This window comes from Aythya marila, assembly GCF_965140915.1.
Source record: "Aythya marila genome assembly, chromosome: 1".
NCBI lineage: Eukaryota > Metazoa > Chordata > Aves > Anseriformes > Anatidae > Aythya > Aythya marila.
The window spans coordinates 110,540,269-110,558,452 of NC_139042.1; the positions used below are offsets into that span (position 1 = coordinate 110,540,269).

General features: G+C 39.0%; 1 protein-coding gene across 1 annotated transcript; it reads left to right on the forward strand.

The window, feature by feature from the left end:
* Positions 1-12,629, forward strand: MAEL (maelstrom spermatogenic transposon silencer; the record flags this gene model as incomplete). Its single annotated transcript, XM_082784884.1, has 12 exons — positions 1-132; positions 773-856; positions 2,884-2,986; positions 4,797-4,952; positions 5,467-5,508; positions 6,094-6,221; positions 7,204-7,258; positions 7,793-7,934; positions 9,116-9,178; positions 10,033-10,165; positions 10,429-10,507; positions 11,296-12,629. The coding sequence occupies 12 exons, from the start codon at positions 1-3 to the stop codon at positions 11,409-11,411; spliced, it is 1,233 nt and encodes a 410-aa protein (XP_082641010.1). The 3' UTR covers positions 11,412-12,629.
* Between the last annotated feature and the right edge of the window lie 5,555 nt (positions 12,630-18,184).

Genomic DNA, 18,184 nt, shown 5'->3' on the forward strand with positions numbered 1-18,184 from the left:
ATGTCGTGCTCCAGGGGCTTCCGCAGCCCCTACTACTTGTTTGCCCGTGACCAGCTGCCCAAGCTGCAGCAGTGTGGGCTGCCCGTGGCATGCGTGGCCGACGCCATCCCACATTGCGCCAAGGACTGGGCGGTGAGGGCAAGGGAGCTGGGCTGAGCCCTACTTTTAGGAGAGAAGGGCTTTGGGTTAACGCTGTTATGTTGGAAGGGGGTAGGAGGGAGGGCAACTGTATGAATTTTGCCCCAGCACCTCTTGGTGGTGGCAAACTGACAGCTATGAGTTGATCGTGGCACGTGTGGTGGTAAAACACTGATACGGTGCTTGTGAGAGGGGGAGTTAGGTGGTGTCCCAGCTGCTGTCTGCTTAGCACAGCCTTACCTCTTCAGCCTTGAGCAGCTCTATCTGATTTTGGTTAAGAATTACTCCCACCCTGTCCTCCACAGCTGCAGGGGAGGACATCTGTCTTGTGGGCAATGGGTGGTGGCACCCCTGGCTGGTGAGAGGAGCTTCAGGAGACCTCCATGCTGTGACAGAGCCAGCTTGCCCTCTTCTGAAGGTGCTCTAAGTGCATGTGCTTACCAGGTGCTCTGAATCAAAGCTTAATGGCTTTGTAAGAGACAGAGCTGCCCAAAATGCTTGATTTGATGATACCAGTTAGCAATTTTTGCAAAGTACTGATAGCTTCCTTTTGAAAAACAGTGTAAAACACTTGATTTGTGTAACTACTAGAAGGAAGTAGTAAAAACTTATTAATAATTGGCTTTCTTTCAAGTTGCTGACAGAAGAGGAAAAGATGGCATATAATGAGAGGGCTCAAAAGTGGAAGAAAAAGAAATCACAGAAGACAAAAAAGGAGGTAAATGCTCAGAAATTAACACCTTTTGGGAAGTGAAGTGTTGCTTGGGTTTGGCAAGGTGGGACGCTATAGGAGATTACCTGTACTCCTAACCTCAGACTTCTGGAAATTATGGCTTATGTGGTAGCCCTAAGTATTGTGAAATTTAAACAGAAAATTGTTCTGGTGTGACTTGCTGGTGGGAGTACTCTGTACCTCTTTAAATAACCACAGCTTGTTCTTCTTACTCTTTTAGCTACTAAAACATTGTTCTCTAATGGCTTGGTTTTATGTTTAGCAGTATTTTGCAGTGTCTGATTTAAAATGTGTTTTATTTATAATATGGTAAATTAGCATGGTTTTTAGTCACAGGTTTGTGTTACTTTTACTTTGTGGATGTCCTTAATTTAGGTCATTCTTGTCTGATAGCCTGAAAGTCAGTACATTTTACAAGCAGCTGATTTGGTGTTCTTGAGTGAGGGGCTCGGTGGTAGACCAGGTCAATGAAATGTTACAGCCTGCACACACACAAAAAAAAAATTGCTTGCCATTAGTTTTAGATTGGTTTGATTATGGAGAAAATAGTGGTGAAGGACAAAATCTCAATGTAGGAGTTAGTAGTTAGTTTTCTGACTACACCAATGTTCAGCTTATAGCGCTCTCCCAGCAGGTCCCTGAAGTTTTCCTTGGAGTTTGAATTATGTAAGGTGGCACAAAGCTTATTTTATTCCTGTCTTGGTTGTCAGCATAAAAACTTCTATGTCAAAGCAAAGAGCCTGATTCAGTATGTGGATAATAATGCATTTACTTCTTCATTCTGTATTACTGTATACAGGCCATGAATTACTGGTGAGGGTAAGTCTTGGGACATGAAAGTGCTAATGTGACAGAGAGAATGGTAGGATGACTGTAGTTTGGAATAACTAGTAAATCTGGATTAGTTGAGTTAAATAATTTGGACTAGTAAGAACATGTTAGGCAGTGTCTTCTGATTTGGGGGCCTGCATATATAGGAAAAGACTTAAAATATGATTGTGTTATTTTTAGCAGGTGAGGGGTGTATAATTAATGAAGTTAAATGTTCATACATAATGGAGAGCAACACGAAACAACCACTAAGTCATAAATGGAGATGCATATTTTGTTCAACACGAGGTAGCATTTTAGAATGCTTTAATCAGGAAAAGAATAATTGCTTTACTAAAATAAAGCATATCATCCTCATTGCCTGCCAGTGGAAATACAGGACTGTGCATTTGAAACTGTGATCTTATTTTATTACTTGTACTTGGGTACACAGGAAACTACAGTTATTTTGCATAGTGAAAGGTCTTGGTCAACTTTTGAAGATGACCAAAGCTAACATGGGTGGGACTAATTCCTCCTTTTAAATAGCTTAAACTGATAACTATGAGAGCTTGTCAGGCAAAGATGATCATCTGGAATTTGTGTACCTAGATGTGGATGTTATTCACAATTTGGGCCTTGAATGATTGAATCCTGTAAGCCTGTCATGTGTCTAGGCAGATGCCCAAATCTCCCTGCCTTCTTAAAAGCATGCATGAATGTGCAATATTTTACTTAACAGGCCTGTGAGCCCCTCTTACTTGCTATGTACCAGTCTGATGAATTGAGGCTTTACCAGGTTTTCATGAATGCCATTCCTAGTCAAAGACAAATAATATTTGTGGCAAACTTTTTCATCAAGTTTATGTATTGTTTGAAATTCCAGTTGGAGGACTTCCTCCTGTGCAACAAGTAGTTGAACCTAACAAAATTAAAACTTTTATACTTGTATTAGATTTTAACTAAATAGCTGTGGTTCTTTCCAGTTGTGAGTTAGCCAAGGTATTAAGACAACTATCCTTTGTTGGAAGAGAAATCTTGCCGTCCCAGTCTGCAAGTACATAGGCACTTGTACATAAATGATAGATTTGTTCCACCTAGCCACGACTAGTAATGGACATAAGATCTTCCTCTAATAGAACGAGGTGAGGGATTTTACTGGCAGTTAGTAGACTGATTTTTAATTATTTTATCTTTTCCAGATGCCTAATCTGGATCATCCAGCACCTGGCTGTCTGACCACTGTGGTACACAGAGTTACTTCTTTTCCTGATGCCTCTGCTATGTCGTGGAAGAGTGATCAGGGTATACTAATCTTACAGTAGTTGATTCTGTTTGATAAAAGCTTGCTTTTTATAGATATTCTGAGTGGTACCTATACAAAGGACATTTTAATTTTTTTCAATAGCTCTCCATGTCAAGTGTGTGTTTGTTCTTAAAGTAATGGTGTAGGCCTGCAGAAAAAAATAAAAACTTTTTCATTGCATTGAGAGAAGTCAGTGCAAATGTCCTTCTGCCTTGCCTGAAATAATTCTATCCTCTGGTGTTTTTTTCTTTAGCTTAATGGTTGTATAGCTACTAATACTTTCTTTACAATTCTTTCAAGGCTTTTAAGAAAAAGATCATTCTGACATTTGTAACTTACAAGGGTAACCCAACTTCAGAATAAAGGAATGTTTCTGCCAAGTTCAAAGAGTGAGAAATTGTACAAAGTTTGAACTTTGATATCTAACAAGTGTTAGAGAAAATGATGACCTGGCCTCTTTGGGAGAAAAAGAGTGGATATGTACTTGGTCAATGCTTTTATAACATCCTGGCTTATTGAAAGAACTCTTGAAACCTAAACTTTTCCTATATTTACCTTGTCTTCAAGTGGATGTTTTGATTGGAATTGAGTAATGAACACATCTGCAATATTTCCCCCAACAAATTATCATTTTTTTCTCAAAAATGGTAAAATGGTAGTGCTTACAAGGTAAGTTAATCAGCCGCTTAATGTAAGCTATTTCTGTACTGTTTGCTTATGTCTCTGCTCAAGCTTTTTACTTAAGAAGCCCCTTGAACTGTTCTCAGTATTTTCATGGTTATAGAGGGTCAGGGAAGAGTAGCTCAATTTAAAAAGTATAACACCTGTTAGTTTGCTCTCTGCCAGAATCCATGCTTAATATATATAAGAGTATATATATATATATATAAATAATATATAAGAGCATAACTGCTCTTATTCAGTTGAAAGTTAAGGGACAACTGAGATGCATTTTATAATGATGATGCTTCTTAATATTTCTCAGTAAAAATTCTGCATGGTTGTCCATACCTATATCCATTTTTTCATAAGGAAAGCAGTTGCACCTAAGAGATATCTCTCCTGGAGCTTGCAGAGATTAAGACCCATGCAAGAGAGCACCAGAATTCAAATTTAGGATAGATGGTGTTGAATTCCATAAAATCTGACCCACAACATCATTTCTGTGTTTAAAAACACAGATACCTCACTATGATACCTCACTATGTAGTTCTCCCTATATAGTAGAATAAATAACCTTTTTTGGTAAGGGCAGAACGTAAGCGTAGGGATGAAATAAATATTTTAAAACTTCATTGGGAATGTTACGTGGCATTCATTGAACATTAAGCTTTAGGGTGTATAGTATTTTTCACAGTAGATTATAAATTTTTTCTTATGCTTCCCTCGGGTATTTTTACCTTCTTCAGGAGTTCATGTAGTGAGAAGTGATCCTTAGTAGAATTCTTCCCATCTCCTTGTACTGTAGGTTAGTACCAGCTCACTTAACTGATCTAACTTAATGAATTGAGCTTGCAATGCTGCTTTCCAGTTAGCAACATGATTTTAGGTCTCCTCACCCTGTAGGAGAAGAAGACTATCATAAAAAGGAATAGACTACTGATATGTCCAACTCTTGCATAAGTATCAGTTACCTTGTCATCTCACATGTCTTTCTCCATCTGTGTGCTTCACTTGGTCATTACCGTACTTTACTCAGTTCTATGACAAAGTGCACAAAAGTTTTCACTGGATGAGGTGACTCCAGGATGGCTTGCTGTAACCTCTAGTTACTCTTCTGAAAATGTTTTTTTTTTTTCTTCCTATCAGCTGTGGTTGCAGACATCTTCTATTTCCTGAACATTTACAGTCATGGCAAGCTGCCATCCCACTGTGAGCAGCGCTTCCTTCCTTGTGAGATTGGGTGTGTCAAGTACTCCCTGCAGGACGGCATAATGGCTGACTTCCATCACTTCATAGATCCAGGTGATTTCCAAAGAAGGGTAGACAACAAAGAGTTCATCTTCTGCATTAAGAGGGAGGCTATTTAATGTCAGTTGCTGCTGCCCAGATTAGATTTCTGGTATTAAGACAGGTTTATTTATTTGACTGTAAGTGATTGGACTTCTACTCACAATATCTGAGCAGTGCTGCTTTTTTCTGAAGATGTACTTAAGTGCTAGGACTGCATGAAGCTTCAGGGAGGGTAGAGTAAATCCATAAGGCACTTCTGTTATTTGTGCTCTGTATTTCATGCAAGGAACGTATGTCTTGGACCTAAACATAAATGCTATACAATATATACTTTTTTCTCAGATACGTACAACTGAAAATAATTTTTTCAAAAATAGCTGTGGTACTTGTACAGTGCCACAGGGGAAGATGAAGCTGTTCCATTCTCTAAATCAAAATGCGGTGCATAGTTTGGAGTTAAGGATCTGTCATGGTGGTGCTGGATGATGGTTGTTCTTTTTCTCCCCTCCCTTATGTTTTTTTGCAGAAGTACCACCACGTGGTTTTCGGTACCACTGCCAGACTGCTAGTGAGTATCAACAGAGGAAGAGTGGTATGCAAGAGTGTTCAGTTTGAGACTTGGCTTATCTGATCTATATCTACTTGTTTTGTACATCTTCTGGGAGGTTCTTTCCTGGTTTATCTTTCTGGGAACTTCATCTCAAGTTTTGACAAAAAAGGGGTGATAGAACAGCTTGTTGCAGTCACTTTGCAAGTTTCTTGTATCCACAAATGGCAGAGCTCTTGACTGCCTTGTTTCCCTTGTGCTCTTAAGCAGTGTTTATACATTCCAGGTTGTTTCTGTTAGTACACTTCCTCCCCTTTTGTGCAGAAGGAACAAACTTGGCCCATGTTACCCTATGTCAAATATTTAGATAATGGCCTTTTAAGAGGGAGTAAGTGTGCGTGTCTGCTCACAGCCCAGACCAACTAGTCTTTTGCTGTCGGAAGCAAGGTTTTGATAGTTTAATCACGGATATCACAGATGCTGCCTGTAGAGAAGAGGTGTGTGTGTGTACATGCATGTATATAAAAAGATACAAAGGGAGGTTGGGTGGGACTATCATTTAAAGAATGATTTCTCGTAACTTCCCCCCCCTTCTACCTTCATTAGGTGATGCCACTCATAAGATCCCTATATCTGGATTTCATCTTTCACGTACCTGTTACCCAGTTGTCTTACGTGAACTTCTCGAGTTTGCCCAGCCAGACGGAGGTGGTTGGCCTCGCTTTTTCTGCAGGGTATGGTCAAGGTCAAAGTAAGGCACTCTAAATTGAAATCTGTAAATTTTCTTCCACTGGACAATCAAGGGAGAGACTTCGCTCTAAACGATAATCAGCTTGTTGGGGCAGGGAGGGGGATTTCCGAGTTCTAGTATAGGAAGAAGCAGTCCTATTTTAAAAGTTCAGTGATTTTTAACTTTCTTGTAGTGATTCCGGCTTTTTTCATTAACAAAAAGCAATAGGGAGCCTGAATAAGCAGAATTCCTTTTTTGTTTTTTCTCCCACACCCACCCACTCGCATGTACTCCCACCCTGTTTAGGAAAAGAAACTAGTGGTTTTATAAATTAGACTGAGTTTTTTGCCTTGTTATTTTCAGCCTGCATGTCTGGTTCTAGTGTAGTCTAATGTTTTGACTTAGGTTAAGGGTTTTTAAGACTGTACTTAAATTGATTGTGCTGAATATTAGTCAAATAATCTGGCTTTTCTAGGGCTGTTTTCACATTTTAATGTCTTTTTTTTGCCATGAGAATACCATAAATCTTAATTTACTTGTTTCACTGAGTTGCCAGTGTATGAAACAAAACGTTGGGGTTCAGAGGAGTTCAAGCTTCATGATGACTATTTTCATTCTATTGAAGCCTGATGCTAATTCATAACAGGAGAAGAGGATCAAGATCTTGGATTCCATCCATAAATACAGGACTCTGAAGAAATGTGCATGCAAAAATACTATACAGCAGTTAGTGGAAATAGCTGTAGCATGGGTTAACTGTTAACTTGTTCCCAGATGTCGGTCAAATTTCTCCTAAGGTTTGGTTGTAAGTCTGCCTTGCTATTAGATTCCAAGTCAAGGGAATTTTCAGGAAGGTTGTACACAAACACGGTCTTTTGTTTTGGAGGTGACTACTTAAGGTGCAGCCAGAGGTGTTGCAGATGTCAAAATTCTATACTTTACTTGTATATACTTCTTGAAAGTGACTGAAATTTTCTTTTCTCTAGTCTGATGACAGATTCCGAATAACCTGGTGTCTTGAACGAATGGCTAGTGTAGCAGGTGGGAAATCAACCTGTTTGGGCCTTACTATGTAATTATGGATTAGTCAGGAGTTCAGGTCTCAAAGGTTTCATAAAAGCTGGTACTGATAGCTAGAACTACTTGGTGTGCTACTCCTTCTTCTTTTCCTCCAAATAACTACTGTGTGGTCAGTCAGCTAACTGGGTAATGAGCACATCCACAGAACAATGCACTATTTCTTGCTCAGCCAGTTAAAGGAGCAGCAGTGACAGTGAGATTACTGTGAAGATGTGTGTGGTAATAGATGGGAAAGCTAACAGCTTCTGAGGAAAGATGGCCTGTAGGTAGGCTATATAATTACTGAGGAAGAGAAAATTGTGGGAATACAGGACCTGCTTTGCTAGGAAGCCAAATGTTACTAATACAACTGGTGGAATGAATAATTTGTTGAGGTTTACATTAGCTTTGAGGTTCAGTGAAGAGGCTGAATAGTGAACAAGGACTAGCTGAAAAGTGTGAACATTCTGCTCAGCTGGCTTTTCTGTTCTGACCTGGATCTCCTCTGAGCTACAGGCATTGAGAGCCATCTGGAGCTTCTTACTGTGGAAGACCTGGTAATAAAACTGTACCAGAAGAAATATCAAAAAGAGCCATCCAAGACTTGGGTGTGTAGAGAGCTAGATGCTGTCTTGTGGGATTTTTCCAGTAATACCAGGTATGTTGGCTTCTTTTTTTTTGTGGAAATGGGTATTACTCTGACATGTCTTGGTGTCCTACATACAGTTTATGCACTACTAGGCTAAAATCTCCAGCAAACTTCTAATCAGAAATGCTTTTTATCACAGTGTGACTGCAATAGGAAATGTGAAATCCATGTTTTTCAAAAAAAAAAATGTGTGAAGATTGATGGCTTTCACATGCTGAGGCTGGGGCCTGGTTAAAAAAGGGAATTAAATATATTGTGATACTTAACTGGAAATCATGGAAGTGAGAATATTCAGAATCTAAATTGTAATTAGGATGGGACGCTAGCTGTTACTACGTACCTCATGCTGCAACTGTGATGAAGGCCTAGGTATGCATGCTAGTGGCAGTAATCAAATTCTTAAGCTTAAGAGTTAAGTGGGATCTTTTCTCCTGAAGGAATGCTCTTTGTACAGCTCTGGAATGCACTTACTTTGTCAGATTGGTGTTTTGTTTCTTTCCCTACATGTCTTGAACAGAATTTTTGCTCCTTTTAGATCCTTGTGTTTCTACGAAGAATCAATATGTAGTTAGTGGTGTTGCAGGGGAATATTTAGCACTGATGTCGTTTACTAAGATACATACCTGAACTTTTTACTCTTACTGTTTTAAGTAAGAACTAGTAATATGATCTTTTTTTTTTTTTAAAACCAACTAAAACTTATTCATAGTCTGTTTACGGTGTGGATTTTGAGATCACTTGTAAATCAGTGTCACTATTGTCAGTCATTTTTCCATTTCCATGAGTATCATCACAGTAGTGGGAGACCTTTTCAAGAATGGAATGGAAAAGTGTACTTTAAAACATTAATTTGCAGGAGGAGGTGGGGTTGCTTATACTAAGAGGAGCTATCCCACTTTAATGGGAGGCTTCTAATTGTTACTTTTAAATTCCACTTATCTCATAGGATTCTCTCTTCTTCCTTTTCCCTCCCACCCCAGTGTAAAAAGCCACTTAAGCACAGTTCTTGGCTTTACATAAACCAAATCTTTGTTACTGAGTGCTGATCGTATGTGAAATTTAAACTGTATATTTTCACTGAGAGAAAAGATAACATCTTGAATGTTGGCTCCCGTTCCTTCTGACCATACCAACTATTTGCATTGATTAATGGTACTTCTGTAATAGACCTGAACTTCATTTTTATGTAGGTGCAAGTGGCATGAAGAAAATGGTATACTTTTCTGTGCTTTGGCATCTTGTAAGAAAATTGCGTGAGTATTGTACAGGAGTTACCTACAGTATGACAATTCTTCATTTTGTTATAGACATGTGCTTCTTGGCTCTGGCTTTTGTGACTGCTTTGAGCACCATGGTTCTAAATCTCAAGCTTTATTTAATCCTTCTGCCTCCAGGTCTTTTCTATTTGTGGCTTTAATTTTTGTTTGTTTTATGCTGTATTAGCATTTAAATGTAGTGTAATGTCTGTGATAGTAATGTCTATCACTTGGTTTGTATTTGTCCTATCGCTACCTCCACTTACTACTGGAGAATTGGGAGAGATGCTATTAATGTTAAAACTTGCTATTTTTCTTCAGATGTTTAATAAACTTGTTTGGTGGGAAATTCTCAGTTTATTTTAGTCCATCTCTACTTCTGATATTTTCATACTGTTCTACATATAATGTAGAGGTAAGCATAAGCTTACCTAATCTGTTAGGTGGAAGGGGGAAAAGCAAGTAAGTAATTGTGGAAACAAATGCAATTAAAGATCTTGGTCAATAGTAATAACACTATTTGTAAGAAATAGTAATGAGTAGTCTTTCATTTAAAAAACCCTCCTGTTATGTATTACTGTGCCTTGCCAGAAACTTTATTTTCACATTAAGTGGCTGCATTTGATAGTGTAGGGAAACAGTTGTGTTAATTTCAGGTGTAGTTGTAGAATAAGCTGGTGGTCTTAGAAGGATGCAGGGTCACTATCTAGCTTCTGTGACAACACCCTGCCCTCTGTCATCTCCGTACATCACAGTCTGTGGCTGTGATGAACTAAGAATGCTGTGCTTCTGTTAAGCACTACATCCCTCTTAACAAAACTTCTCTTGATTTCTTTATTTTCTTGGTCAAGTTATTGCATCAGTAAATCTTTAGCTGGTGTGTATGGAGTCCCACTGACAGCCACTCACCTACCTCTTCAAGACTGCGATTCCAGTGGAAATAGAAATATCAGTAGGGTAATACTGGATGCTGGACGTTTTCAGGTCAGTTTCTTTAAATTAGTTTCCTGTGTTATTTCTAGTTAACTTGGGTGTTTTAGACAGAACAAACTGGCTGATTTCAGAAGATCTGTTTTCATTTTGGATGCTGTCTTCTGTGCAGTGTACTAGGCAGACTGAGAAAAATCTGTAGGTGGGCTATTTTTTGTGGTCAATTTTGACTGTAACTCCTAGGTATCATGAATAGCTGGGCATATTTCATTTTGGAAGACAAATCTATTGTTTTACATGTTTATTTCTTCATACAGAAAATGAAGGCTGAGAGTTCTCGATATGACAGATACGCTGTTTCTCCAAGTCAGGATCAAGAACATGTCCCTTCTAGTTGTGAGTTTGAGATTTCTCCATTTATAAAGGGAAAGGGTATTTAAACTTAATCCAATTGCTGCTTTTTCAAATTTATGGGTAGAGAAGATGTCTGTCAGTGATGTAAAGGTTATTTAGCTCTGCATGAGCTTACTGTAGAGAGTATACAGTTGCAGATATCATTCAACTTCTGAAGATGAAAGAACTGCCCTTTTCTTACTGGACAGAAACTTATGGTCAGAAAGTCTATCTAAACTTAGTTTTCTTTAAAAATGTTGTTACTGACTTAAACTCTCATTTTCCTGTTATGTGAAGTCCCTTCTTACATGCATAGGCGCTTTGCGGCAGGGCCATCTTTAAAACACTCTTTTGCTCCTAAGTCATGTGCAAATTCAGCTGGTATCTGTTGTAAGTATTCTGTTACAACAGGGCTTTTAAAAACTGCTTATTTAAGGTCATCCTTTTGGAGCTAAGATGTTCCTAATAAAAAGCATGTGCACTCAGTTCATCTGGGCAATTCATGGTTAATCTTCAGAGAGGAACAGAATAGAGTTTAAGACAAGTAAGAATTCTGAGTTTGCAGCTTATTTTCTGCATGGAAAATACATACTGAATTAAATGCTGAAACTGTTCCAATTATAAATTGTGAGATCGTGGACTTGATGTTTTCGGAGGACAGAACATGGCTCTCATTTCTTGCATTAGGACTCTTGAATACATTCAGCTTTACAGCATATGAAGGATAATTACATTAGTTTATGCAAGCTTTGAGGGCTTATTTCTTTTGTAAGCTTTATTTAATCTAATAGGTGATTCTCCATGTGATGTGAAGACTTCTTTTTATGGAGCAAGTACCACCCGAGGAAGAGGGGTTACTCGATTGCTGGAAAACACATGTGATCTATACAAGTCCTTCAACAATTGAAAATCTTCTTTACATCCAGGACAGCTGCACATTGTTTTTTTCTCGTTTCCCTAACACAACCAGCAGTTTCTCCTGACTGCAGTTAGTCATCTTATGTGCAACCCTTGATGGTTCATGTTCTTGTTAGAATGATAAAGCTGTTATTGAATGTATTTTAAAAAGATCTTGTTTATTATATACAGCAAGACATTCTGAAAGAACCTGGCAGTTTCATGTTCTAAAAATAAATACCATGCTAGTTGTGTTTCTTAATGGAGTGCAAATTCAAGATTAAATACACAATGTCATTGGATTAGAAGAACTCTGTAGTGGCAAGTGTGACTTGCTTTATTTCTTCTTTAATAACCTCCTTCCCCTCTTCTGTATGCGGAAGATAAAGTTTCAGTGTATAACAGTCCCTCTTCAAAATATGGTGGAGGGGAGCAATGGGGGTATGACAGGATGCTCTAAGGGAATTAAGTGTAATGGTCTCAAATGATTGTGCTTCATCTCTCTTCCACCCATTAAGAATTTGAGTGGTCATTCAAATTAAAGCAAAAAAAGCAGATTTTCTATGAAGTGTCTTGGAAAGTATGGTGGCAATTCTATTGATTTGATAGTTCTTCTGTAGGCACAGTGTATATATCAGGAACATGGCTATTTTCCCCTTTGCAGTAGTTTTCAGCAGTTAAAAAAAATGTCCCTTAAACTCAGAAGGAATGTAGGTGTTAATGGCTGGGTTTAGTGGGCTTATTTTTTTTATGTGCACAGTTTTGAGTTTTAAGGAATGTCAAAATCAAACATTGATCTGCAGATGTAATCTTGTATGTTTAATAGGGCTGGGACAGATACCAGTTATAATTATTTGAGCGGCCATAAAAACTGGGAGACTGACATATCATTGGGAAGTTAGATGTCCCATTTCATGGAGATTCAAGCCTTGGACAAGCCCCTAAGAAGTTGTCTACTACCTTTCAGCAACTGATTCTTAAAAATAAGAGATCATTTTCTAAGTTGTTTTTACATCTTGTTCCAATGGAGGTCCAGTTGTGAAGTACTATTTCCATAGCAACTAACTGTAAGAGGAAATGATTTCATTCCTTGTAGGAACTGAAAATTAGTAGCTCATCTTTTTGGATGATAGGCAAAAAAAAAAGTCAACACATTTATGAATAAGCTTAAGCATGCTAATCAGTATGTTAAAAAGGCCAATTGCTGGTTTAGTTGGAAACCCGTTAAAGTTGCTCTAAGGCCATTTGAGGGCTGCCTTCCAGTATTACAGGATCACTGAGCCATTTTGATGTCCCCTGCTTAAGAATTGGTTGTATCATTGAATTTTCTTGTATGATTCTGTATTTCCTTGCTTTGAGGTGGTTGTTCTACCTCCCAAACTTCAGCAAATTAAGGACAATAAACCTTGAAGACTGAGATTTACCAATCTTAGAGGCATCTGTAAGCCTTGTAACAGGGTCAGAGTGTCTACTTATTAGTGGTAAAGGCTTTTCTGCAGTGGAATATGGTTGAGTTTAAGTTTCATAATTGACAGCCATTCCTGCATTGATACATCAAAACGTACAAAACTGTAATTTGGGGATTATTTTCAGATGTCGGTGTTTCAGTTTCCTGTTTCAGTTCTTAAGAAGAGAATCTTAAAATACTTGATCAGTATCGTACAAGTACACAGACCTATAAAAGCTTTTGCTACTGTGCTTCAAGACTGAGATGATGAATCTGACCAGAAATGGAGAGAGAATGTCTGTGGGTTCCATGGTGTCTATACCTTATCACCTGTAACATAAAATAATAACATAAAATTATAATAATAACCAACAATCTATGGTGTTTTTGTAATGAAAACTAAAATCTGCATAATGAGACTAGATGTAGCCTGTTTACTATCCATCTTCCTGTGTATATTGAGGGGAACCCTAACAGCTACTGGAAAATGAGAGCAAGTTCTTTCATTTTGGAACTGTACTTCTCTGGCTGTTGAACAATTTGAAACTTCATCTTCGTTTTCTTGAAAAATAAAAGCTTGTTTAATAAATACAGTGCAGTAGTACTTCTCTCCTTTAATAGAAATGTAAGGATTATAGAAAGATGATGATTTAAACCTTAGCATGCTCCTTATGTCAGACATAGTTGATTCCAGCTGGCTCCAACAGCTCTACTGCAGGGCACAGCTGTGCCTCTGGGAAAACATACTCAGAAAAGCAAAATGCTGCACAGCAGACGAGGGTCAGGGGAAACACGAGAAACAATCCTGCAGTCACCACAGTCAGAAAAGGAGGAGAGGGAGAAGGTGTTTGAGGTGCTGGAACAGAGGTTCCCTGCCAGCTTGTGGAGAAGGCCATGGTGAAGCAAGCTTGCTGAAGGTGCACTCCAACCCAGTGTCTAGATTGTAAATGAAAAGGTAAATATTATTGGGGTCAGTAGGAGCCCTCTATGGGTTGGCCTTCATCTGGACTTAGTGCCTGTGAGCCTGGCAGTTCAGCTTGTTTTCTGTCCACATCATAGTACATTTATCTGCTCTGTACTTCATCCATTTGTCTGTGAGGATATAAGGACAGTGTTGAAGGCCTCACTAAAGTCAAGATAAACATCCACTGCTTTCCCCTTGTCCACCAAATTCTTAATGCCACTGTAGAAGGGAAGGCTGCCAGGTTGGTCAGATGAGATTTCCAATTTCCACTTTGTAAATCTATGTTAACTACTCCTAGTTACCTTCTTGATTTTCACATTTGAAAATGGTTTCCAGGATTACTTGCCTGATCACTTTCTCAGGGATCAATGTGAGGCTGACCAGCCTGTCATCCCCCCATCTTCCTTTCCCTTCCTGAAGATGGGAACAATACTTGCTTTCTTCCGGTTATCAAGAACCTCTCTTGATCACAACAGCCTTTCAGAGATGTTTCAGAGTGGCTTTGCAACAACATTGGCCAGCTCCTTCAGCACTTATGGGTGCATCCTATGCAATTTGTTTAATTGTACCCTACCATGAACCTCCTCTACTGAAGGTAAGTCTTCCTTTCTCCAGAGTCTTGCACTATTTCACAGACCTGGGATTGCTGGAGTTGTCTTACCAGTAAACATGAAGGCAAAGGTGTCCAGTACCTTGTCCTTTATGACCAGGTCCCCTTTTCCATTCAGATGTACCAACAGAAGCTCAATGTGTATATTTCTCCCAAGTCATGTCTCTGCTTCTACCTCTTCTATGTTGTTTGTTTTTGTCAGGGTCTCTTTGGTCAACCTTTGTTTGTTTTGCTGTTCATCTTGGAGGAGGTGATACTTGAAAACTCAACAAGCTCACCTGGACTGCTCTTCTCTCCAGGACTATTTCCTATAAGATTCTTCCAAGCTGATCCCTGAACATGCTGAAATCTGCTCTCCTGAGATCCAGGTTTGTGATCCCACTTTTTGCTTTTTTAATTCTTCTTAGGATCCTGAACTCTGTAATTATGGTTATAAGTTTGCCTCCAGAGTTTGCATTCCTGGCCAGTTCTTTTGTGTTTGTAAGTATAGTCCAGCAGGGAGTACCTCCCCTCCTTGGCCCCTCACTCACTTCTAGCATGAGGCTTCTTCCAGTTGTCTGAAGAAAGTCTAATCTACTTCTTCCTGATCAGACTGTTCACAGAAGACACCCACTAGCACATCAACCATGTTGGTCTGCCTACTAATCCTAACCCAGGAGCTCCCAACTGGCTCATTGTCCATCCCCAGACAAAGCTCCATGCATTCTAGTTGCTCTCCTGCATAAAGGGCAACTCCTCCTTGCCTTCAAAGTGAGAAAACACACGAGGCAGTAAGAGATGTGTAGGTTCAACACTTGTGCACACTTCAGCGTCTACATTATAACAAGTTATGTTATCAAAGAGAGTGTTTGCTGTATCTAAAGTAAGATTGCTCTTTTTTATGCCTTTATCAATACGTCAGTCTTCAAAATCTTAAAAGGTAGAAGGAGGGTTGTAACTTGGTCGGGACCATCTGGGTGTAGGGTCTGTCAAGTGTCAGGTACTGGCTTTTGCTGTTCAGGCAGATGTCAGACTGGAGGAAGCAGTGCTGTAGTCATTCAAATGCCATGGTTCATAATCATTCCATGGGGCACGTTTTTTGTCAGCTACCCAGAGTTAGGACCATACTAAGAGACACAAATCAAAAACTTGCATGCATTGCCAGGACTCTGGTTCTTGAGCCATCGAAGTCAGATAGAGTTGTGCTGAAGGCCAGACTCTTGCAAATAAAAACTTGTGTTGTGTGAATGAAAACCTGTATTCAAAGAAGCCTTGTCTGTGTTTCTTTGCAAACTGGTTGTAGTTGTCTGTTCCTGATTTTTTTAATGAAGAATTAATATGGAGAAGCTGTGTTTTTGACCTCTTAGTTGAATTAGAAAATGCTAATCCTTTTCCCCATCAAGAATTACAAATTTTTCTAAAAATGTAAGTGACTAAAGTGTGTGAAACTGAGTTCTTAGTTTCTGGCTGATAGAGGCAGATGCAGCTGACAGTGAAGGCTTTAACAGTATCTTTCTATTTGTCAGAGAAAATGCAATGCAGCGGGACAGGGGAATAACAAATTTGCTATCTAGTTTCTGCCCTCTTAGTGTCTTCTGTAGGTTTACCATCCTTTACTTCTACCCTATAATGAGCTGCTGATTAATTTTTATTGCACTGACTCAAGTAAAATGAAGAAATCAGCAAACACTGTTATTAGTCTAACCCTGTATTATCTCTGTTCCCTCATTTTTTCCTTGGTTCTGTCTTAGAAGCTCCCACAAGCTTCTCTAATTACAATTTTCAAATAATTCCCCATATTCCCTAGTGAACAGGTGAAAGGCAGGAGAGAGAAGTTACAAATTCCCTTATGTTGGGCTATAATAAATTTAGTACTAATCCCAACGCATCCAAAATTAATCTTGACAGTTTTCTCATTGTACTGTGAACTTCTTCAGATAGAAGGCTGCCTCAGTGTCTTTCCTGGAACCGATGATACAAATAAATAGAAAAGAAGTGCTGTTACTCTAGCAACAAGAATTGTGAGATAATTAACTCTTGTCTATCTGATCAGTTCTGGGTTGTGCGCCATTCTGAATCTTGTAATAGGCAGTGGCAGCTCTGCTTTTGTGACCGTGTAATACTGGAGTTCAAGATCTTGAGAAGAGTGAGGAAGGCACTGTGAGGTATGCAGGGAATGGGTAGGTGTAATCTCTGGGAGACAGCTCTAAAGAATAAAGGAGTCCAGGAAGACTGGCAGATCACTGAGGATAGCATCTTCCAAATCCAAGAACAGTTCAAGAATATGTACTTTAGCAAGGCTTTCAATATGGTATGCTTGTGTCCAAGTTGGGATGTTACATCTTGGTCGACAATAGATGACTAAAAATCTGTTTGGGCTCTGAAGGTGGTGATTAAGACGTCATACTCTGTGTGGAGGCCAGTAACAACTTTGGTACTGCAGGCATCTATCCAGAAGCCTATTTAATGTCTTTAGCAGTGACCTGGGGGAGGTGATGGAGTGCACTCTTACCTGTTGAAGACACCAAACTGGAAAAAACAGCTGATATGCTCAAGGGCAGGACTGCCATACAGAGGGACCTAAGCAGGCTGAAGGAATGGGCTAATAAGGAACCTTGTGAAATGCAGCAAAGTTCAGCACCCAGGGAGGAAGAACCCCTTGCAACAGTATAGTCAGGACTGGTAGGAGAGCATCTCTGCTGAGAAGAATGCCCAAAACTGAGGGGAACAAACAAAAAGGGTGTTTGGAAGGTGAAAGGGAAATAGGAACAAGGGTGTTGATGAGAATACTTGCCTTGCAGGGTGTATCAAAGGACTGGGAATATTGATTCCTTATCTCCATGCTTCTTCTATGTTGTGGTCATCTGTGTCTCCTGGCAGATCACTTAACTTTTGTCCCATCTTTTTGCCACTCATAAATCATAGCATTTTACTTGCCACATTTAGTAGACCTTTGAGTTACCTGGAGCAGTTCTATTAATCAGTAGCAGTTTTCTGAGACAGTACTCACTTTTAGAAGAGAAAATGTGGTAAAGTTCTGGTTAGTTTAATTGCTCTGGGAAGTGCAGGGTGATCCAATTTTTCAAATTGCATATGAGGTTTCTCTCCTACCTAGTTTTCATTGCATTGCTAAACTGTTGGAGTGGACTTGCTTGCTCCCTTCATACACTTCATTATACAAGAAATTGCTTGTTGCAGATTGCTGAGGTAATGTCAGGAGGAAGAAAAAAAATCATAACTTTTAAATATCTTCTGAGTATTCTTGCTGAAATAAATCTTGCTAAGCAGTGATGTATCCATATCTTACTGTGGCTGTTCTTCCCACTTGGGGTAACAAATTTCAGCAGTCTTGCAGATGATTTGGGAGCACTTATATTCTTGTATTTTGTTGTGTTTGTGTTTTTTTCTTTTTTCTTTTTCATGCACAGATAAAGCATATACATTCATATTCTTCCATGTGCAGTTTGAACACAAATAAATGGTAATATACTATAGACTGTGTGGATTGTCTCTCTTTTTCTGCCTAACTCCAAACTTTTGAGGGATGTCAGTATCAAAGTTGAGTATGCATACATTAATTCTTGGAAATTCATTAAATGCTGATCACTTTCCAAATCATTTCCATAAATATGTTAGCGCTGCTTTAATTTTCTTTAAAGTTCTGGGTATTCTAGAGGCTCTTAGAGATATTCCTACTTCAAAAGACATGTAAGTCACAGAAAACTGTGGAGTAAATTAGGAATTTGAGTATGTGTATTTTTGGCTGACTGAATTTAACGAATC